Below are 25,335 nucleotides of genomic sequence, written 5' to 3'. Positions count from 1 at the left end.
AATTAAATTAACACAAACTTTTTGTTTGAAGAAACCCCTGTTTAATTCATTAAGATAAGACTCAAAATTACTTTTGTCAGAGAAATAATTTGATTCAAATGGATTTCGAGGTCAACATTTTAGTGTTTTGCATCCCGGGATTAAGCATTGATCTCCATTCTATACAAATCTACGGATTAATTTCATCCCTGTTCGATATCCAGTTGTTCTCATACACCCTGCAGGGATATCCAGTTGTTCTCATATACCCTGCAGGGATATCCTGTTGTTCGCATATACCCTGCAGGGATATCCAGTTGTTATCATACCCTGCAGGGATATCCAGTTGTTCTCATGTACCCTGCAGGGATATCCAGTTGTTTTCATGTACCCTGCAGGGATATCCAGTTGTTATCATACCCTGCAGGGATATCCAGTTGTTCTCATATACCCTGCATGGATATCCAGTTGTTCTCATACCCTGCAGGGATATCCAGTTGTTCTCATATACCCTGCAGGGATATCCAGTTGTTATCATGATACCCTGCAGGGATATCCAGTTGTTCTCATACCCTGAAGGGATATCCAGTTGTTATCATGATACCCTGCTATAGATTGACTATATACATATTTTGTTTAGGAATAAATGGGTTCAGATTGACTATATATATATATATTGTTTAGGAATAAGTGGGTTCAGATTGACTATATATATATATTGTTTAGAAATAAATGGGTTCAGATTGACTATATATATAAATTGTTTAGGAATAAATGGGTTCAGATTGACTATATATATATATTGTTCAGGAATAAATGGGTTCAGATTGACTATATATATATTGTTTAGGAATAAATGGGTTCAGATTGACTCTATATATATTGTTTAGGAATAACTGGGTTCAGATTGACTATATATATATTGTTTAGGTATAAATTGGTTCAGATTGACTCTATATATATTGTTTAGGAATAACTGGGTTCAGATTGACTATCTATATATTTTGTTTAGGAATAAATGGGTTCGGATTGATTGTATATATTTTGTTTAGGAATAAATGGGTTCAGATTGACTATATATATAAATTGTTTAGGAATAAATGGGTTCATATTGACTATATATATATATTGTTTAGGAATAAATGGGTTCAGATTGACTATATATATATTGTTTAGGAATAAATGGGTTTAGATTGACTTTATATATATATTGTTTAGGAATAAATGGGTTCAGAATGACAATATATATTTTGTTTAGGAATAAATGGGTTCAGATTGACTATATATATATATTGTTTAGGAATAAATGGGTTCAGATTGACTATATATATATTGTTTAGGTATAAATTGGTTCAGATTGACTTCATATATTTTGTTTAGGGATAAATGGGTTCGGATTGACTTTATATAGTTTGTTTAGGAATAAATGGGTTCAGATTGACTATATATATATTTTGTTTAGGAATAAATGGGTTCAGATTGACTATATATATTTTGTTTAGAAATAAATGGCTTTAGATTGACTATATATATTTTGTTTAGGGATAAATGGGTTCAGATTGACTCTATATATATTGTTTAGGAATAAATGGGTTCAGATTGACTATATATATTTTGTTTAGGAATAAATGGGTTCAGATTGACTCTATATATATTGTTTAGGAATAAATGGGTTCAGATTGACTATATATATATTGTTTAGGAATAAATGGGTTCAGATTTACTATATATATTTTGTTTAGGAATAAATGGTTTCGGATCTACAATGGTTCGAATAGAACTGTATATCTCGGATTCCATGGATAAAGGCAGGCTACCATGCTTTAAAATAATAATAAAATAATTAAAGACATCAACGAAAGCGTACAATGAACTTTTTTGGAGTTCCACGGACCCAAGTCTTTATACAACCAATTGAATTGAATTTGAAAAGTCGTCTAGTGGGAAAAATGGGGTTAAAAGTGAAAACTTACTGACTATAAAACCAGGAATCTGAATACACTGAAAGGATCTCGGATTTGTAGAGAGAAACTATTTTTTGGTTTCATGCCGTGAATACTGAACTCTAAAATTTTTTCTCTTATACTTTTATTCTCATTTTTGACCAACTATATTTGTATCTTGCTTCACATTTACGTTTTCTAATCTCTAGATTAAAAAAGAGTATTGTTTATGTCAAATTCTTTAAAAAGTTTGAATATCCCTCCTTAAACACACCGCCCCCCCCCCCACCTATTTACGTAAAAGTTCGTTAATTATATCGCCCCCTACCACCACTTTATACATTATACATATAAACAGTTTGTTTTTAATCTTCCTGACAGAAACAATCTCAAGGAATAATTGTCTTAGAACATTTTTTATAAAGTGTATATTTGCAAATTATCTTTTTTCCATCTCATGATCTGAGTTCGTTTCCCTTTTGTCCATTTGACGCCCAATTGTTTTTTAAAATCCTTTTTGTTCGCTTATTTTGTTGTGGTTTTATTAACATTTTTTATTGTTTATTTTATGGCTATTTTACGTTTGAACTGACGAGGGTCAACCCAAAACGAAATATATTTTCAAAAAAAAAATGTGGAACTAACATCTTCTTTATGAACTCTATAGAGGTTTGGTTCATCCTTATCACCAAATTTTAATTCTTAGCTCTATCTTTGCAACTTGCGATGTAGACTTTTTATATTTAAAACATTGCCATTTGATTATTTTACATAGATTGAAATGTCCAAGGTCTACGACATAAAGTTGCAAAGATATAAACATTAGAAAATTAGAGTTTGTGGATTGTTTAATCTTCTAATTCTTATTTTTGATAAACATAAAACAAATTTTTTACTTTGTTTTTTTAATTTCAGCGAGCAAAAACTTTACTCTGCTAATCTCCAGGTTTTCCCTGAATAAATGTGAGATGAAAGAAAAAGTTTAAATTAATATTTGCCCTGTTTGAACTTAGATATGTTTCAAAGAAATAAAAAAAAATTAATTCTTTGCTTTTAGGTATTCAGCTTTACTGTGACTATTGTTTTATATTGATATTAATTGGTCAGCAATGGTGTTAAACTATCAATAGCAAGTCCAACTAATTCTCATTTTATTATTTTTTTATCTCAGTTTTTAAAAGATTTTGTGCAGATAGAAGCAAAATTAGCAGCGATCGAAACCGAATTCAATTTGAGATCAGCCTATACATCTTTACATTTTTCGCGAACACTGTAGAAGTCTGGTTATCAGACGATGTTTGGTACATTGCCAGCGGCGAGTGTGAGATCCAGGCTGCTATGACAAGATTTGAATATGGGGTCGACTTTAAAGTATTACGACAACCTGGCATAACTCACTTATACTCTTATTGTGTCCCTAGATATTTACATTTTAGTACTATAAAGAAATTTATTTATCTTCTGATTTCAAAAAGTATTTGGAATTTTGCCACCTTAGGCTTATATCACTGTAGTTTCAATAGAAGTAAATATTTTCATTTAGTGTAAAGCGCCAATATAAGGATTTATCTCTAATTGGATAATGAGATAGATAGAAATATAGATGTTACCGTTATGCAATTTCTATTGGTTCAGAATAGACAACAAACACATGACTAAACCCTGAATGGACCTTAAATCTTTTATGTAATCAAGGATTACAGAGTGATAAAAAATCTTATCAGCAGAAACCAGTCTTTTTATTATGGATTTATATGTATGCAAGCTGGTTTAAAAAAAATATTACTCTGCATTTTTTGGATAAATGATTTAATTCTAAAAATTAATTAAATCTATTTTTATCTTAAAAAAAGTAATTTGAAGAATCAATTAGTAACGCGAACTAATTTAAAGAATAAAAATATAAATTTAAAAATAATTTTTTCTACAAAAGATTAAAGCTTTATTCATGGTGGGACTAAAACTCAAATGAACAACTTCATCCTTTCATACCCCCTCCACTTACTTTCCTCCAACTCCACTCTTTTTTCCCTCCAATCCCCCCTCCAATACACTCTCCTTTTACTCCACTCCCCCTTTTCTTTCTCATCTATTCTCCACTCGCTCTCTCCCCTATATTTTTCTTCTCCTGCCCTCCTGTGTAATATTTTGAAGAAAACAAGTTTAGAGAAAAATGTGTCTCAGCAAATTTTGTTGGGAAATCTTTGAGGGATATTTTCTAATGTAAATTCCTAATCCTTCCACTGCAGAATAAAAGTTTCTCAAAAGTATTTTTAATATCTTGCATTTTTAATTCAATAGGAATGATAAAAAAAATGAAAAAAATGTTAGTGCAATAAGAACAAACCTATGTGTTTGATCTAACGTATCATAGTTATACTGGCGTGGAATTCCAATTCAACCTAAACTCTCAAGAAATTAGCCAAGAATGGTCCTAGAATTGTCCAAAGCTGGTCCTAGAATTGTCCAAAGATGGTCCTAGAATTGTCCAAAGATGGTCCTAGAATTGTCCAAACATGGTCCTAGAATTGTCCAAAGAGGGTCCTAGAATTGTCCAAGGATGGTCCTAGAATTGTCCAAAGATGGTCCTAGAATTGTCAAAAGATGGTCCTAGAATTGTCCAAGAATGGTCCAAGAATTTCCAAAGATGGTCCTAGAATTGGCCAAGGTTGATTTTAGAACTGTCCAAGGAAAGTCCTAGAATTGTCCAATGATGGTCCTAGAATTTTCCAAGGATGGTCCTAGAATTGTCCAAAGAGGGTCCTAGAATTGTCCAAAGAGGGTCCTAGAATTGTCCAAGGATGGTCCTAGAATTGTCCAAAGATGGTCCTAGAATTGTCCAAAGAGGGTCCTAGAATTGTCCATGGATGGTCCTAGAATTGTCCAAGGAAAGTCCTAGAATTATCCAAGGTTGATTTACGAACTGTCCAAAAATGATCGAAGAATTGTCCAAGGATTGCCCAAAAGTTGTCTAAGGATGATCATAGAACTGTTTACAGACAGGTAAATGGTTGACCAATTTTTATTGTCAAAGAAATATTTAAGTAAATTTTAAGGGGTAGTCAAATAAGTGTACATTGTCTTTGTCTGTGTAAGAATTGTCAAAAAATTGGCAAAGGGTTCTTTAAAAATTGTTCTAAATTATTCAAGATTGGCATAATTTCATAAACTGTCCAAGGTTCGAAAGAATGATTCGATATGTATCTAGAATATCTAATATTCCAACTTATATATGTAATATGCTATAAACCTTGAAGTGTATATCTAGGGAGACGGACCAGATAATTAAATTATTATTGTACATCAGACAACAGAGTGTTCAAAAATATTGAAAATAGAAAATACTGTTGTTTAAAATAAGGGTGTTTCAATCAATATTTGTAAAAATACCATATATATCTATTTATTTACATAATATAGAACTTGTCTGTCTGTGTGTCGTCTGTTTGTTTGTGTCCAATTACTCTCAAAACGGCTGAATTTCGAGTTGCACGTTACATTATCAGGACATGGACGGTATACGTTAAAAATCGTGCCTCCGCTAAAAAATCTGCAAAATACTAGAATGAGATGTATTTTAGTATTATCTATTTTTCTATTAGTTTCAATGGAACAAATTTAACAAACTTACAAAAATAATTTAAAATTTACGAGTTCTAATTCTTTATCAAGCCATCATTTAATCCAACTTTGGAATAATTAAGCATGTAAAATTAAACAATTTAATCATAAAACATGCAAAATTTAACAATTGAATTGTTAATCATCAGGATTGGGGCATAATGTTTTTTGTTAGATTTGATTTAAAAATTATGTTTGGATCATAGCTTTAGATTTGTATGAATTGGTTTATACTTTATAGCTTTGGTTAATCAAAACACCATATTTAGTTAAATCAAATAATTAAAAAGTCAATTTAAAAATAATTTGAGAACATAGTCTTAAACAGATACAAAACAGCTAAATCAAAGCTTATAACTTTTAAAAGAATGGATAGAAATAAACTCATTTAATCAGATCACAGGGATCAAAAGTTTCAAGCTCCTCTAACCAAAAAAATAAATGAGAGTTTTGCCAATTACTTTTTAATGACTAAAAAAATGCTCTTTACTAGCTAGAAAAAGTATAAGTGAAAAAGTGATGTAAAATTTAAAACCATTGAGTTGCGACACCTTTAAGCTGGTCAAGTCTTTAAAATGGATGCAAATTTTTATAGCAGTCTTTCTTCATGTAAAATAAATCAATTGTCCCCTTACAGATCATTATATAAAGACGGCTCAGGGGTATAGGTATTCTAGTTTAAACTTATAAAATATATGTTCTAGTTTCATATCTAGTTGATGAATAATTATAATTGAAATTGGTAGATATCAAGTTATATACAGGGTGTCCCACATCATATTGGATCGTGTTATAGTTTTGAATTGCGATTTCCGGGACTAACCAGAAATATTTAAAAGAACGAATCATTTAAAAAATTGTAATTTACTAACATAAAGATTTGCATGCAGAAAATACTTGGTTTTTCGAGTATTGTGTGCATATTTCATGGCGTTAAGGCGTGGATATATAGAGTTTCTCGATCAAAATAAGTTAAATCGATTAAGGGGTTCATGAGTTATGATCTGGAACACAAACAAACAAACACAGATTTAATATTATATTATTTTAATTCTATAAATTACCTTTTTATGTTGATAAGTGTACTACAATTTTGTTTAAATAAGTGAAAGCTACCTCCATGGTTCAAATTTGAGAATATTCCCTTTAACAAAAGGCATGGTTTATGTTCAGAAGTAGGCCCACTTTTCTCCGAATCTACCATGAACCTGAACACACTTTACAAGAAATTAACAGGAGAACAATTCTCATTGGTCTGCGAAGCACTCGGTAAATTTAATAAATAAGTAAATCAGATTTATCTAAATCATAAATATCGAGAAACCGTGTTATAGTAAATAAATTCCTGAGGAGCTCTTTTTGAGAAAATTCCATTTAACCTTTGTTGTAAAGTTCAGACTTGGAAAAGGCGTTTGATTCGAAGGTTTGCTTGAGATTTGTGAAGCCCTTTTTGAGAAAATTCCATTTGTTTTGTAGTTTAGACTCTAAAAAGGCGTTTGACTTAACAATTTTTTGAGATTTCAAGGTAACCCGAAATATTTTTAATTTTGCTTAACTATAATCCTAAAAAAAGATTTCAAAATACAGTGAATCGATGTGTTTGAATTAGAATAAGTAAAAGTTAAAAGTTAAATAAAAAATGTTGTTTAGGTGTACCACCTCCAAATATAACATGGTTTAAAGAATCAAGAAGTTTATCTACAACTAGCAAAATACACATTCACACATTAACCCTAGCAGGTAAACCATGGGAGGGAGCCGAAGCCCGGGGGGGGATTGATAAAAAAATGACCTTTTTTTACCATTTTGGCTTTAAAATGTTCAGAAATAGTTTTTATTGTAAGATGAAAAGCTGTAACATAAAAAATGAGATAACAATTTTAAATTTTGTAAACAAGTTTAAATTATGATTTTAGTCTTTTCAGATGTAAAGTCTAAGAAAGGATTGGGTTTGTTAATTAGAGATTAAAACTAGAATAAATCCTAGTTAATAACTGTAGGATTATTAGGTATAGGATTAAAACTAGAAGAAATTCTAATTAAAAACTGTAGGATTTTTAGGTACAGGATTAAATCTAGAGTAAATCTTAGTTAAGATCTCTAGGATTATTAGGTATACGATTAAGACTAAAATAAATCTTAGTTAATTTCTGTAGTATTATTAGGTATAGGATTAAGGCTAAAATAATTCTTAATTGAACACTGTAGGTTTAGGATTAAAAACTGGAATAAATCCTAATTAACCACGGTAGGTTTAGGATTAAAAACTTGAATAAATCCTAATTAAACACTGTAGGTTTAGGATTAAAAACTGGAATAAATCCTAATTAAACACTGGAGGTTTAGGATTAAAAACTGTAATAAATACTAATTAAACACTGTAGGTTTAGGATTAAAAACTGGAATAAATCCTAGTTAAGGAATTATAAAGACGAGCAGAAAACTTTGTCTCAATACTCCTTGTTAGTTGTTTTTAAACTTATTCCCAACATTCAAACTTTCAGAAATACTAATAGCATCCTAGAGGTGTAGTAGCATCTTAGCTAGCTGCTCCTAGAGGAGTAGTAGCATCTTAGCTAGCTGCTCCTAGAGGAGTAGTAGCATCCTAGTTAGCCGCTTCTAGAGGAGTATTATCATTCTAGCTAGCCGCTCCTAGAGGTGTAGTAGCATCTTAGCTAGCCGCTCCTAGAGGAGTATTATCATCCTAGCTAGCCGCTCCTAGAGGTGTAGTAGCATCCTAGCTAGCCGCTCCTTGAGGTGTAGTAGCATCCTAGCTAGCCGCTCCTAGAGGAGTAGTAGCATCCTAGCTAGCTGCTCCTAGAGAAGTAGCAGCATACTAGCTAGCTTCTCCTAGAGGAGTAGCAGCATCTTAGCTAGCCGCTCCTAAAGGAGTAGTAGCATCCTAGAAAGCTGCTCCTAGAGGAGTAGTAGCATCCTAGCTAGCTGGTCCTAGAGGAGCAGTAGCATCCTAGAGGTGTAGAAGCATCCTAGCTAGGTGCTCCTAGAGTTGTAGTAGCATCTTACCTAGCTGCTCCTAGAGGGTTAGTAGCATCCTAGCTAGCTACTCCTAGAGGAGTAGTAGCATCCTAGCTAGCTGCTCCTAGAGGAGCACTGGCATCCTAGCTAGCTGCTCCTAGAGGAGTATTAGCATCGTAGCTAGCCGCTCCTAGAGAAGGATTAGTATCGTAGCTAAACAAGTAGTAGCATCGTAGCTAGCCGTTCCTAGAGGAGGATTAGCATCGTAGCCAGCCGCTTCTATAGGAGTTGTAGCATCCTAGCAGATCCCAGCTGCTCCCAGTAGCATCCTAGCAGATCTTTTGTGTTTAAACTCTGGATCAAGTTGATATCCAGCTTATGCACACCTTCGGATTAATTTAATTTTGTTTTGATATCCCGTCGTGGTCATATCCTGCAAAGATAACCTAAATTGAAAAGTGCCCACATTAAATATCGAGATCAAGTTTTTAAGATAAATTTTTATTAGATTCCGGTGTATATAGCTGCCTGGCTACTAACCGTGTGGGTCAGATTAAGCGTGAGTTCTACCTGACTGTGGAATCCCCACAGGTTGAGCTGCCGGTCATTAAACATATCACTAACACCACTGTCTACCAGGTATAGGGGGCATGCCTGATTTACAACGGTACCCTTGAAACTGTTATGTGATTAACAATGTGAAGACAGCTTCATCTTGCAGAAAAACCACAGTTGAAAATAATCAGTTTTCAAAATTATAAACTTAGATATCTAATTCAATGAATGTATATTTAGTTGAGATTTCAATATGCATACTTTGTTTCAGCAAAAATGATCAAACAAAATTATCAAACATTATTTTCAATTGGCTCATAATAAATTTTCTTTTGTGTTTTATTTTAAGCTGAACCATCATACATTATTATTTTGTATTTTGTGTTTGAAAATAAATACTAAATAAATAAATAATCATACTTGTTCAGATAAAGATTTTAATGGTACTGTTGTGAATCGGACATTTTTACATTTTTTCATTTAAAGATAATATTTGCTAAAAAAATGGGATGAGTGAAGAAACGCTTACATTTTCATATTTCAATAGGAACACTTGGAACACAGTTCCATTTTGTATGTAATGGGTCTATTTATATGGTATCGAGAAAACTTGTTGATGGTTCAAATTATATCTGCTTGGATTTATTTCGCAAACGCTTCCCTCAAAAAATAGTCATTTTTGCTTTCTTTAGTCTGCTATCAACATTTTTCACTTTTATTTCATTTTAGTAATATGGGGTGAGATAAACCAAATTGAATGTAAGTTGAATTTTGGAAAGGTATAGCCTACATCAATTCGATTATTTTGACATTTTTTGACATATTTCAAACTACTTTTTTATGAGCACAACAACAAAACCTGAAGAACTACGATAATCTTTACTATCTCCATAAACTCTCCTAGTCTTTTCAGACTAAATATTTTACATGTTTAAAAGTTTTATGTCTGAAAACTTTCAGATTTTTTGGGGAAAGTTTCATGGTTTTCAGATAAAAATTATTCTATCAAATAAAATGTTAAATATGCAAAAAAAAGAGTATAGATCTCTTTCAGTGTTCTCAGAAAAAAATGTAAATCTATTTTACAATTTTTTTGAAATTTTGCAAAATTCTATTTTGATTTTATTTATTTACTGTGTGTACAAAACAGGCCCTTTCATCTTTTCATCCCGTCATTTTAAATTGATTTTTCTATCCATCTATCCTTCTATTTATCCATCCTTTATGCCATCTATCCATCTATCGTTCTATTTATCCATCCTTCCTGTCTTCTATTTATCCATCCTTCCTGCCATCTATCTATCTATCCTTCTATTTATCCATCCTTCCTGACATCTATCCATCTATCCTTCTATTTATCCATCCTTCCTGCCATCCATCTATCTAACCTTCTATTTATCCATCCTTCCTGACATCTATCCATCTATCCTTCTATTTATCCATCCTTCCTGCCATCTATCCTACTATCCATCTATCTATCCGTCTTTCCATCCATTTATATATCTATTCTTCTATGTTCTCATTCTTCTATTCTTCTATATTATCCTATATATCTATCCTTCCATATTTTCATTCATTCTTCTATATTATCCTATATAGCTATTCTTCTATATTTCCATTCTTCTATTCTTCTATATTACCCTATATATCTATCCTTCTATCCTGCATTCTTCTATTCTTCTATATTATCCTATATATCTATTCTTCTATATTTCCATTATTCTATTCTTCTATATTATCCTATATATCTATCCTTTCATATTTTCATTCTTCTATTCTTCTATATTATCCTATATATCTATCCTTCCATATTTTCATTCTTCTATTCTTCTATATTATCCTATATAGCTATTCTTCTATATTTCCATTCTTCTATTCTTCTATATTACCCTATATATCTATCCTTCTATCCTGCATTCTTCTATCCTAAGATCTGTCTATGTATCCATTTTTACTTTCATTTATCTTTCTTACTATAATTCCACGTCCACCCGATCTTAGGTAGCTATCTACAGGGTTACCCACAAAGTACGAGACTTCAGAGACTATTTTGTGGAAGTAGTTAAAGAAATTAGGGGTCGTTATTACAGTCTCCTCCATTGTGGATAACCCTGGATTATCTAACAATCTGCCCTAACTGTATTTCCACCCATCAAAGTAAACTCCTTTGTAAGAATCTCTATTTTATTTACAAAGGCGGTTTAACTTCCTCGCAGGATGATTTATTTTTCTATAAGAAAGTTCCCATGCAGTACACGATGTACTTCATGATATACGTTGCATAACATTCCTATTGAAGGAAGGAAAAATTAACCTCAAGGGCAGTTGGGTCATTTAGCAGTACACTGAGGATGTACTATCAAATGATCCTACTGCCTTTATAAAGCTGAACTTTTTCAACTAATAATGTTATACACACCATAGTTTCAGTAGCAGTAAATATTTTCATCTACTGTTATAGCGCCGATATAAGGATTATATCTCTAATTGGATAATGAGCTAGATAGAAAGAAACATGTTACCTCTATGCAATTTCTATTGGTTCAGAATAGAAACCAAAAACATGGCTGAACCCTGATTGGATCAGGCGCTATTGGACTCGGCATACAGGAGTGTACAACGTACTTAATTACAACAGTGCATCCTTATTAATGTAAATATCTATTAATCTCATTATTAAGTAAAATATATGACGCAAACAAACCAGATATTTTTACCACAATACTCATTTAAAGCTAAAGACAGAAACTCAAAGCAGCGTTGACTATATTGAAACATGATTTACAAAATATATGAATGTGTTAGATAAGTATGGCATGGCAACAATTTAAAATTGGCGCATAATATTTGGAAATATGTTGTTCTGCAGGTTGGATTTAATAAAATGGAAGAGGAGACCATTCGAACTATTTTTATGTTGTTCATTAAATCTTTTATTGACTCCAATTCATGAAAAACAAGGTATTTCCGAGATAGTGTGGTATTCTATAGTTATATGTTATAAGTAAAGGAACTATAAAAGTTCAACACTAAAGAGATTTAATAGTTAGTGGCGAGTAATAGGTTTCTTTACTTTTACATAATTATTTAATTGTTATTTTTCTGGAGTTTTTATTTGTTTAGTTTAATATTTTCTGAGTTGAAAGGAGAGGATGAAAGTGGTGTTGAATGATAATGAAAGATAATTAAACCACTCAAATCCTTATCAACAACATCAGCCCTTGCTATACTCCTTGTAAATAATAAATAATAAAAGATAAAATTATATCTTGGAATAATGGTTTAAAAATTTCACAGTCTAAAAAAATGCAAAGTTTGTTGCGCAGATTTGCGCGTAATTTTGTAATTGTTTTGCGCACAAATAGCGCTTAAAACATTCACACATTTTTATACGAGAGGAAGCGTAATTTTTAAATATGTATTTAATATTCAGGGCCAAACTGTGGAACTAGAATGTGAAGTAGATTCTGGGCTAAAACCTGATATTCAATGGTTACAGGTCAACTTATTTTAATTTGTCAACTAAATTCTAATTTTTTAAAATTCTGATCCTTTGCAGTCTAATATTGTAGACCTCCGATAAAACACTTGCAAAATACTAAAAAAAATTATTTCTTATATCTTTTTTACTTTATGGTGTAGGCCTTTGCTAATTCCAACTTTCCGTTCTGTTGAACATAAGTTAACGAAAAGGTTGAAAAGATATAGGGATTAAAAAATCTTATTTAAGTTAGGTCATCAGTTACTTTCTGATTATTTTCTTGACTCTATTTGACTCTACGCCCAAAATGTGTAACTAGAGCTGACACAAATCTACATATTTTTGTTTATCAAGATTTACTTCTAAGGTCTGAAACATCATATATTTTATAATTCTTGAAATTGAAAGGAAGTTAATGGAATTTTACTTTACCAAGGGTTCCCAAGACCAATTTTGTCTAAACACATCCAGAGCGCAACGAGGGATGTTATGTAGACAAAATTGGTCGAGGGAACTAGTGGTTAAGTAAAATTTTTAATTTCCCGGAAAAGTAGTTGTACACAATTTTATCGTCTTTTGAGATAAAATTTCGCGAATTTTTTCCGAAAACTGTCCCAAGGGACGTTGAGTAACCCAACCTCTCTCTGTTGGGGGAATCATTGGTCGGTAATTTTGGTCAAAATAAGGCGATAAAATACATAATCAATCAATAATCAACATATATACATATATATTGTATATATACATTTATTTATATATTTTCTATTTCATTTTAAACATTTTCTCTTTGAAAACATTGTAAAACAAAAAAGCATCGCGGAATAAAAAATAATTTTCGTGGATTTTCAAAATTTTCAAAAATCGGATTTTGTTAGAATCAAATGTTTCGAAAATTCGATCATCCAAAAACCTTCGCTGGGGTCTCGAGAGCTCCCACAACATATTTGGGCCTGATCGGTTCTGCCGTTTTGACTTTTATTGGATACAAACAGACAATCAAAGTATTTATATTGATATATATAAATATAAATATAAATATTATCAATTTATTATTCAATCAAAAAACAAAATTTATCTGTACAGGAGAGTACAGGAGAAGAGTACAGCATACATCTAGGAGATATGAACCTTGTACACGCCGGGGAGAGTCAAATAAGAATGAATAATATTGATAACAACAACAACAACAACAACATCATCAACAAAGTTATAAAGTACCACAGTTTATTTACAGTAACTGCAGCTCAATCAAAGGTAAGAGGATTCACAAAAGTACCGAAAAGATACCAATTTTATATTTTGAGTTTTTTAATGTTCTTTATTCTCCAGATTTCACTATAAAAAGTCTAATGGCAGAAGTTTACTATAATTAGATTTGTTTAATGATGTTTGGGGGAAAACTTGACCTGTTATTTTTTTTTTGTTGGCTGTTTTGTGACAAAGAACTGTTTTAGTGCAACTATTAACTTTTTTAGCAAAATTTAGTTTACTATAACAGTATACTTAAAGAATATAGAGTGAACATGGCTTAGTAAAGGAAACGAAGAGGTAAAGCTTAGCTCAGATGTACACTTGTACATTAAGTGATCGTATTTCTTGGGGGTTTTAAACTGTAGATAATTGAATATTTGTAAAGGTAATTAGATAGACACTTAATATGGATTGTAAACACAGGATTGTATACTGAAGTACATTCCAGTTCTGCAGTTGTTTGTTTATTTTAATACAAGAATGAAAATGCACGAACAATTCCATAAAATCCCCTAAGAAATACGATCACTCTATATACAAGTGTACAGTGTTAGATACGTTAACATATCGAGATGTACACAATAGACCACTCTATTAATTAATTAAAAGGGTGGTCGGTTGTGTACATCTGAGCTAAGCTTTACCTCTTCGTTTCCTTTCTTTATGAAACATGCAAAGTAAAACATTTTTTAGTGTTGTACACTGTACAGTGGTATCTAGAAAACAGTGGAATTATCGTCTTCTTCTTTTTCATTCAATTTAAAAATGTCGCTAAAAAATTTAAAATTTTTAACTAACCAATGTTTAAAAACACAACCCTGAATATTTTTAGAAATCAGTTGCATCAACTGGAAATTTCAAAGTTCTTGGCGACATTTTTTTACTAAAAGAAAGAACAAAGAATACATGCATTTGCAGTTGTATTTTGGTAATGTTATTAATAACTCTGAATTTATTATCCATAGAGCTGAAGTATTGTTGAAAACACTGTGTAATATATTGCCTGAATGTGCATACATATTGTATATATTAAGTATTGACAAGGTATGTGGGGTTTTACAACTTGGGGCTTTAGTGAAAATATATTGTTTTTTTCTTCTTCAAATGCATTCACGTTATGGAAGATACGTAAACGATACATTAACGATGCATGAACGTTGTGCAAACGATGCATAAACGATGAAAACGAAGCATAAACGATGTATTAACGATTTTTAAATGATACATGAATGATGCATAAACGATGCATAAGCGGTGTATAAACAATGCATAAATGATGCATAAACGATTCATAAACTTTCCATGGTCGATGTATGAACGATTTATGGACAATATATAAACAATGAAAAAAATATCCAAAATATAAATAAACTGTAAAGAAACGTTGAGCGAATTATGAACAAAGAATGAACGAACGATGAACGAAAAATAAATGCACGATGAACAAGGGGGGAATGAACCGTTAAGGAACAACAAACGAATACTATTTGAAAGATTGAACAAAGGTTGTATGAAGAAACGAAGAACGAACAATGAATGAACAGATGTTGAGTCAAATTTTTAAAAACATTATTAACATCGTTAAAGTTTTGCAGATTTTTAATACACATATTAAAAATCATAAAAACATTTTATACTATTTTTTCACCTTCAAAATTGCCTTTTTGGGTTAATAATTCTATTGTATGATATTGTAATGAAGTATGCATATTAACCCCCTGCCTTGAATTATGATTAGAATAATTAGTAGTAATGAGTTCATGACATAACAACCTGACCGTGTTATTAATAGTATCAAAAATTAGATTTACTTGTTGTTTAGGGTCCTAAACAAAGATAATAGAATATATATTAGAGGGGAATTTACTAGAAAAAAGTGTAAAACGGCCATTTTGTTGTATTTTTTCCATACTGCAGGTGTACTTCACATATTTATGCTATATAACCTTTTGGGCCCTGGAATATCATTTTATAGAAAATCTAAAATTAATATTAAAAGAAACCCAAATTATGAAATAGGCTGGTTTCATAATTGACCAATGATCATTTCACATAGACTCTATGCCTTTCACTTTAAAAACGATGATTTTCTGTTATAACTATAAATCAAATGATGTTTTTTGTTCACCTAATTTATTATAAACTTTATTTAACAGCTTTAAAAAATTCGAAATTGAAATGAATAGTCTAGTGAACATACTGTATTAATGTACTCTACTGCATATAATTTGTGAACATTTACATGATTTGTACACTTTGAACTCCCTTTCAGGCTGAAAGGGACTGAAAAAATTCATACCGAGAGATTCTTTAAATTCCCCTCTAATATATATTCTATTCTCTATGGTCCTAAACAATACATGATTTTTACAGGGTGTTTTAAAATACATATCACTATTTACAAGCGTATCCTTGTCTTAAACAAAAGTAAATATTTGTTTCTTGTTTTTTTATAGCTTATTTTTGGAACGCTGAGCCCGATATAATAAACAATTCAATACTGAATGCGCAGTAGTAAATTCTAAATACTAAAAAATTAGTTTATTATTATATATGCAGATATACACCTTATTGCTTAAAGTTTGACCATAAACAGTTATTTAATATAAAGATAACCATGTGAAGTTGAAATGTAAATGCTTAAATTAAAGAACTGAGCTTGGAACTCTAGAATGGGATACCATTTATCCCAACTGCTTAATCCGAATATCCAATGTGAACAGTTTTAAGTTCTTGCTTAATCCACTCTTTTATGAATATCGTACAGAAAAATCAAAAACTGGTTTTTCCAAAATAGAAAGTCCCTCCCATTTTTGTATATTAATCTCAAATGACGCGGAATATTTTAAATTTTCTGGTTTCTGATACGCGACTCTGATTGGTTGAATTTTATACACTTTTCAGGATGTACAAGATTAAGTTAATCTCGAGATCAAGAAAAAGAGAGGATTAAGCATTAATTCGATATCAACCATTCTAAAGCTCCGAAGACATAAATTTAAGTGGCCCTTCAATTATAAAGCGGCATCTCCAGTTGCAGAAACAGTGTAGGAAATTGTCAAAATCTAACACGCTTAAATAAAGAAAAACTAAATTATCCACCTCCTTGTATTCTGATAAAGGTTTAAAGGGTTCCGTTGTGTATCGGACTTAGACATGCCACTCTAGAAATGTACGTCTATAGTTCCTTTAATCAATAATATTTATAATCTAGGTTTATGTTTGCCTGGCCACTAATCCTGCCGGAGGGTTCAGTTTTAAGAAATCATATCTTAACGGTAATATTTTACACCATTTTATACTGAGGGTAGGTACGAGGGGGAACATTTGCCATTTTTTTGATAAACATGTTCAGATCTTTTCCGGCTTAAAAGTTTCTATGATAAAAATTAAAACAAGAAGGAAGTTTTTTTCTCACTCTCAAATTCATTTCGCGCATCACGTTTTGAATAAATATATTTTTTTTCAAAATTTGTTGATATTGGCACCTACACATCTGTTTTGAGAAACGGAATTTAAATAAATGATAAAACCAGAAAAATTTGTTAAAAATTTAAATTTTTAGTGGACATTTTCCTCCAAAAAAAATTTTAGTGCTCTACATTAAACAATTTTCAAAATTTTAAAAAAACGGGCGATATTTAGTGTTTCGAGGCGCAACTTTAGATACAATTCGCAAAATAAAAAGTCGACCTCCGTTAATGATTTGCAATTTATTTTGTCCCAAGTTTATTTATACAGGGTGTTCCAATTAACATGGGAATTAAGTCACATCCTTTTTTTCGCTATCCAAAATTTGATCAGTTTTCCAGTGCTAGTGGTGTACTAATTGTGTCTCATTGTACAGATTCTAATCAATAATAACAAAACTGTTCGAGTATCAATTATATCTTTGTCAATACAACAAAGGCAGACCACATTTTAAAAAGCTTTTATCACATCACGTTCATGTTAAACCTTTCTCATTTAGTTCTTGTTATTTATCAATTATCCGAAATTATAGACGATTTTCAAGTCGGTTTATAATAAAGTCTGTGTCGGAATGTTTTGAGAATTGAGTAGTTCAAGTAGAGACATGATTGACCTACGCTTGGAACATAATTGACCTATATGCTTGGGACATAATTGTGTTTATAATTGACTATTTTTTAGAATATGACACCCTGAATATTATACAGATTCAAAGAAAAGCCATCTTGAAAGAAGATTCATAATTTTTAATTTTCTTTTTCGAAGAATAAATGTCAAAGAAATATTTCGAGAAAAGAAAATTCTTAAAATCACAATTTTATTCCATTCTTCATATTTCAGGAAAATTCATATTTGATATTTTCTAAAAATTTATTTTCAAAATTCAAGAAAGTCAAGAATTTTGGCGCAAATAACCTACGGCTTGCACACAATGGATCATATTAAAAGGACTGTAAAGGAAAAATGAAAGGTGGTATAGTCTTTAACCTGGGAATCTCAGCAGTTGAATGATATCTATAAAACATCTATCTGATGTTCCTGTCTCGAAAAATTGACATAAAACTGTGTCAAAATTAAACCAAAACGTATATATGTAAGATCACGTTACTAGAACTCCCTCCAATGGCAATGCAGTATACTGGTCACGTGATACAGAGGGGGACACATGACAATAATACTGCACTGTCATTGGCTGGAGTTCTGTTGACATGTTTCGGACGCATAAATAATATTATCAATTATATCTATTAAAAATGAAAAATGATTAAATTTAAACAATAGCAGCAAACTTGAGTTTCTCAGGCTCCTGTGGGATATCGATCGTTGTTTTCAAATTGGTTGTGTATTTGTTAAATGCGTATTTGTTGAATATGATCTGTTTATTATTACGAGTTTTATACAAAACCTTACATATATATACGTTTTGGTATAATTTTGACACCGTTTTAAATCAATATCTCGAGACAGGAACAAGATGTCTTAAATGTCTCAATCAACTCCTGAGATTCTCAGGTTTTATCCTATACCCCCTTTCATTTTTCCTTTACAGTCCCTTTAAAAAACGACTTTATTGATTTTTAAAACATTTATATGAAGGAACCTTATGGTCAGCCCTATCAACAATTTTTTTTTAGCTTTTAGATGAAAACTAAATTATAGAGAAATTATGAGGTTGCAAAGTCAAAATTCTGCATCAAATGGACATCTGCTTTATGCCTGAATTAAAGTTTACGACTTTGTGATGAAGACAAATTTTAGGAATGTGTCCTTTTCATCGTCTTTAGCAACTTTTTTAACTGTAAAATGCCGCTTTTATGGTTTTTGTAATTTGCACTTGAATTGAAGCTGAACTTTGCTGGGTATAATACATAAGCTGCAGCAATTGATAATTTCACAATACATACATTTCTAATGTAAAAATAAGAGCTTTATAAGTTTTATTATATCATAATAAATAGTATTTCTTCCTTTACTCCCATAAATGTTTGATGAAGAGAATTTGTTTGCCGAAATTTTCGCCTTTTTTTCTTTCACGAAACAGTTTAAAGCGAAATTCAGAGAAAAAATTTTCGCAATACAATTTCCCTTTTTCGCTAGAAACCATATGTACACTGTACATATTTCTAGTTGTTCCGTTGTTCTACCTGAACCTGATCCCCATGGTCTCCGGTATCCTCGTCTTCATCCTCATCCTCATCCTCGTCATTGTCGTCACGTGGATCATGAGATCCAGGCAGAAGCTTCTCCTTTCACAATATCAGTCCAGGTAGAGAGTAAAGTCCTAAGGGTTGAAGCTCTCACGGAAATATTTTACTCATGAAAAAAGTATAAGTCAACACTTTGAAATTGACCAAGTCTTAAAATTGATGCAATTTTTTATTTTGAAAGAATACTTATATCTCGGTTAAAAAATCATGTTTTCAATTTCAACATCTCTCTATATGTTTGTAGTTTCCTTTCTACACTTGTCTATATGTTTAGTTCCTATTCTACATATATTTATATGTTTAGTTCCTATTCTACACATATCTATATTTTTAGTGCCTATTCTACACATATCTATATGTTTAGTTCCTATTCTAGACATATTTATATGTTTAGTTTTCTCCACATATCTATATATTTAGCTCCTAATCTACACATTTTTATATGTTTAGTTCCTATTCTACACATATCTATATATTTAGTTCCTATTCTACACCTATCTATATGTTTAGTTCCTATTCTACACATATTTATATGTTTAGTTCCTATTCTACACATATCTATAAGTTAAGTTCCTATTCTACACATATTTATATATTTAGTTCCTATTCTACACATATTTATATGTTTAGTTCCTATTCTACACATATTTATATGTTTAGTTCGTACTCTACCCATATCTATATGTTTAGTTTCTATTCTACACATATCTATATGTTTAGTTCCTATTCTACACATATCTATATGTTTGGTTCCTATTCTACACATATGTATATGTTTAGTTCCTATTCTACCCATATTTATATGTTTAGTTCCTATTTTACACATATCTTTATGTTTAGTTCCTATTCTACACATATTTATATATTTAGTTCCTATTCTACACATATCTACGATGTACCGCATTATACTCCAGTATCCTATACAGATACTATGAGTACTCCACTCTCGATCAGGTAAAAATCAGGTTATCAAGATCTAAGACAAATAAAAATGGTAATTTGGTATCTAGTGGTAAAAAACTTTGTTTAAGTGGTCAAAAATTAGATTATGGTGGTCAAAACAAAATTTGGGCAGTCAAACTTGAATAATTGGGAATGTAGGTCAAACTCTTTATGATGGTGGTCAAAAACTAGATTCTGGTGGTCTAAAAGTTTAAAAATTATATTCTCGTAGTCTACATCTATTAAGAACGGTGGTCTAGTAGTTTTTAAAAACTAGATTCTGGTAGTCTACATCTATTTAGAATGATGTTCTGGTAGTTTAAAAAAACTACATTCTGGAGGTCAAAACCTACATTCTGAAGATCACATTTTGATGAAATTAACAGTATTTTTAAACAAAAGTCTCTAGAAACCGTTGCCATGGGGCAAATTCAAAGATTTATTGAGACATGTAAAAAACAAGAAAACAGAAGGAACATCATAAGTTGTTCATAATACATTATTTGTTAATTTTTTATTAACTTGATTTAATGTTAAGTTTCTTTACTAAAATGTAAGGAAGGTTTGACCTGAATAATCGGTCAATTTGGGTTTAAGTTAAAGATAGAAATTGTACGGTTGTTTATATATTTTTTTATAAATATATATATATTAATTTAAATCATGAAAAGTCTAAAACTATAACTTGCTACATAAGATAAATTGTCTCTCTAGAATAATATTCTGACTATAGAGACAGGGAGGGATTAAACACCTGGTGCCAGAACAAAACTAAAAAGTCAACAAAATTTATTTTATTTTATATTTTACAAATCCTAGGATTAAAAAGGGAAAACTTTAGGTCAAAAACAGGGGAAAATGGTGAAAACTAAATGATCTTTCCGGAAAAAAATTCTGAACTTGAATATTTCATTAAAAAAAGTATTTTTATTCTAATAACATTTCTCTAAAAAACCACGACAAAGGATTTGAGTTTTTGCCACAGGATTAAATATTCTAATTCCTATATCTTTGAAACATGATGGTTGAAACCTTTTCTAATTTCAAAAATCATATTTTAAAATAAATAATTGTAATCGGGTTGCAGAGATATAGTGATTAACAAATTTGAGTTTTTGGCAAGAACTTCAATTTTTTCCCCATTTGCAACTCAATTTAAGTTAAATATATTTTATATAAACAGACTTAAATGATTTTTTTGCAAATTGCATAGTTAGGGAATTAAGTTTTAATTAAAAGTAGAAATCTAGTCTTGCTTTTTAGTCCTTTATATTAAGTAAAAAGTCTAATTTCTGTTGAAAAATGAGGAAACACCCCTTGTTTAATTAGCATAAACCATATCTGGGATTAATAAAATGGAACCATGAACAGAACGAATAAAGAGTTATAGAATTAAAAGAATAAAAAACAAAACTATGATAAAATGATACTCTAAAGGGAAAATTGGAGAGGTGGGGGGGGGGGGGGCTACAATTTTTTTTAATGTTTTTAACAAAGCCACCATTTTTAAACATTTGTAAGATTTTGATGTGATCCTTTAATTAATGAATAAAAAAATTGATTTGCAAAATTAGTTTTTGACCTTAAACGATGAGTGGAAAGATACGTTTTCTTACTTGCCCGTTCTGTAGACATTCACGAGTTACTTTTTTTCTAAAATGGAAAATAGAACTCATCAATTTCAAAACATAACGAAGATATCTAGTAATTTTATTTCTATTAAAGAGATGTAAAAGGATTCGTTTAAAAATCATTTAGATGATAAAATATTTTTATAAACAGTTTAACACAAAACTTCGGGAGACATTGAATGAATCTATAAAATGTCGTTTTCCAAAACTACTCATAAAAGAATGCTGTAGATAATAGATATATTGTTTTTTAGACAAATTATACGGAGATCTTTGAAACTGTTCCCACATATTTCATAGCTTTTTCTTGTTGAATTACTGAAATTTAGGTAGAATAGTATAAAAGTAATAAAACCCATTGAAAAATTGTAAAGACGACATTTTATAAATTCTTTGATTTATCCAGAGTTCTGGGTTAACCTGCATTTTAATTTTAGGCAAAGTCAGACAAATTCTCCTCGTTCCTTGACGTACAGCAACAGGAACCATTTACAAATATAAACATTATTTTGCAAAATAAAATATTTTACAAAATTTTACAAATTTTTTGTAAGTCTTTGTTAAAATTTGGTACTGCCATGTTTTGATGTTTCTGTAACGATAAATTAAAATGACAGGGTGTTAATTTTCTTTAAAATATAATTTAAAAAAACTATTTTTCCTCCAGTTATTTTATCATTTTAATAACTTTTTTAGGGTTTTAAAATATTCTATTTGCTCAATATTGTGAAATTAAATTATCAAAATGAATTTTTGGGTATTAAGGTGTCAAAAAGGATGGAAAAACTTGCCGTTTGATCCCCTTTTTTCANCCCCAAGTATAACAATCAAAGTAATATATACCCCTGTAATATGAACACTCTTTCCTGGACCAATAGGAAGAGAAGATAGTATACATGCTTAGAAATTATACAAAAAGCGGAGCGGACATTAAGTCATCCCAACAATCCTGCAGGGTGTCCCAAAAACATTGGAATTCAGTGACGAATTCGATATCGTCTTTGCTATGAATTAGCATTGTAAGACCTCATTTCAAAAGCCATAATATTATTATGTCTGCTAGGATTTTTTTTTATGAAAAGGATAAAAGACTGTAAAGACGTGTTTATAATGTCTCCGCAAGATGAACAATGAAGACGGACAAGTTTACTCTGTTTGTATACCGCATTTTTCTTGTTTTACTAAGTACAACCGTATGTAGACAAAACATAAACAAACAAAATGTGAACATAGGAGACGAAACTCTTACAGATTACAGCTTTCTCAGTAGGTATCACTATACTAAATCAAAGAATTTTTTAAAAAGACGATATCGAATTCGTCACTGTATTCCCATGTTTATTGGGACACCCTGTACATTTAAAAAAACGAATTTCTCTTATTTATCAAAAGTGAACTCGTTAAACACAATCTATAAATTTATGTTTGAATAATATCCAACACTTTAGATCAAAACTTTTTTATTTTTAGTCTGTTGAAATATGAAGTGTTATTTTATTAAGAAATTAATAATATTTTAAATTTCAAAGGTTCCAATTGATTCTAATTTTAAAAGTATTTAATTTTAAATTTACTTTTTTGCTTTACAATAGAGAGAGGGGGTGGGGGGTGGAAAAGATGATAGGGGGCAATGAATGTAAGGCAAGGAAAGTCATTTCAGTGGTGTACTCATTTTTTGTACTGCAGTGTACTGTCTTTGGGTTCTAATATAAACACAAGAGTAGGGGTGTCACAGCCTGACATGGGATCCATCTTTCAAATAAAAAATCAATGATTGATCAAGGAGGGAGGGATCGGGACAATATGGATCAAGAGGGAGGATCGGAAAAGGTTTTAGACATTTTAATCTAGAATTCTATTACACTTTGATGAACAATTTTTATTAGAAATGTTATCAAAATTAAATGTATTTGATATATGTTGGAACTTAAAAAACTGTAAAATAGAAAGATTGCTTAAATTCCAAAGTGTTTAATGTTTAGAATATCTTAGGGACAAATAAATAAAAATTGTCAACAATAAACTACCAATCAGAAAATATTGGAGTTTATTTTAGAAACGAAACAATTTATTCAAGTCAATATTCTGAACCCCCCCCCCCCTAACTTTAAAATCCCCCCGGAGTAATACTTTATAAGACAGTCATGTTTAAGATTAATGCTAAAAACAAACAAAAAATTCCATCAAAATTTATTAATATTAAGTTATAATTAAAAAAAGTGACAACCTTAATTTTCATCTGAAGGTTTGAGACACATCTAAAATTTGCATAAATATTTTCAATAACTATATTTAGCAAATAGTTTTCTTTAATTTGTAAATCTGGGTGTAGAAGTTTACGACCTGAAACCAAAGAACAATGGGAGTATATGAAGGGATATACAGGTAGAAATGGCTTGTTTTCACTTTTTTGAAAAAACGATCGTTTTGTTTTAAAATCGACGAAGAAAAAGCAAAACGGTTGTTTTTAAAATTTAAAAAAAGTCTTTTTTAGTTTTAGTTCATCGTTTCTTTAACAATGTTAGATCCTTTTTAATTTTTGACAATCGTTAATTCGACCTTTTTTTGAGAAATTACATTTTTTTCAGAACACATTCAGGTTATTCGTCTCGATAAAAAACATTTATGACAAAATTCATAAACTAATTTTCTTGAAAAAAATTTTAATTAATTGTCATAAAAATCAGATTAATTAGCGAATTTTTTTCAAAAACGAAAAACAAAACAAAAAATGATCTTTTCTATCGTATAAAACGATTAACTCCCCTGTATTCAGGATACACTCATACTGATACTGGATACAAGAATACAACTAGTGGATACAACAATATTCCTGCTGGATATAAGAAAACAGTTACCGGATACAATGATTCGATTACAGGATACAATAACAGTGAATATTGTGATATCAAACTAATATAATCCAGGTGAAATTTTTCTAGAATGTTAAAAATATTACCTTATGGAGAAAAAGTAAAAAATAGGCAAATAAATTCTTAAGGAACGGAGTTTTTGCCACAAACCCAAATTTTCTAATCACATCTCAACCTTTATTTCATACTTAGACTTTTTAGGCAAAATTCATTGTTTGAAAGGTTGCAGAGATATAGGGATAAAAAATCAGAGTTCGTGGCAAAAACTCATTTCCTAAGACCCACCCATACAAATTGTAAAATGAAAGACGGCATTTAGGCAATAATTAGTATTTTTGATGTTGTTGTAAAGCAAAAGTTAAAAATATGTAAGATGGGTCTGTGTTCACTGCGCACTGTCTCATG

At 30.5% G+C, this 25,335-nt stretch overlaps 1 protein-coding gene across 1 annotated transcript in view; it reads left to right on the top strand.

The window, feature by feature from the left end:
• LOC111697992 (fibroblast growth factor receptor-like 1) overlaps positions 1 to 24,984 on the top strand; it is a 30,636-nt gene extending 5,652 nt beyond the window's left edge. Inside the window, exons 5-16 of the mRNA XM_023468196.1 lie at positions 1,722 to 1,787; positions 6,717 to 6,812; positions 7,194 to 7,283; positions 9,028 to 9,158; positions 12,508 to 12,573; positions 13,639 to 13,809; positions 17,021 to 17,084; positions 19,405 to 19,543; positions 20,355 to 20,438; positions 22,495 to 22,539; positions 24,390 to 24,442; positions 24,834 to 24,984. Coding sequence (XP_023323964.1) covers positions 1,722 to 1,787; positions 6,717 to 6,812; positions 7,194 to 7,283; positions 9,028 to 9,158; positions 12,508 to 12,573; positions 13,639 to 13,809; positions 17,021 to 17,084; positions 19,405 to 19,543; positions 20,355 to 20,438; positions 22,495 to 22,539; positions 24,390 to 24,442; positions 24,834 to 24,979 — 1,151 coding nt within the window. The 3' untranslated portion in view covers positions 24,980 to 24,984. The remainder of the gene's footprint in view (positions 1 to 1,721; positions 1,788 to 6,716; positions 6,813 to 7,193; positions 7,284 to 9,027; positions 9,159 to 12,507; positions 12,574 to 13,638; positions 13,810 to 17,020; positions 17,085 to 19,404; positions 19,544 to 20,354; positions 20,439 to 22,494; positions 22,540 to 24,389; positions 24,443 to 24,833) is intronic.
• The last annotated feature ends 351 nt before the right edge of the window (positions 24,985 to 25,335 follow it).

Source organism: Eurytemora carolleeae, unplaced genomic scaffold (genome assembly GCF_000591075.1).
Source record: "Eurytemora carolleeae unplaced genomic scaffold, Eaff_2.0 scaffold296, whole genome shotgun sequence".
NCBI lineage: Eukaryota > Metazoa > Arthropoda > Copepoda > Calanoida > Temoridae > Eurytemora > Eurytemora carolleeae.
The sequence above is the reverse complement of the archived record's forward strand: the minus strand, read 5'-3'. Positions and strand labels throughout refer to the sequence as shown.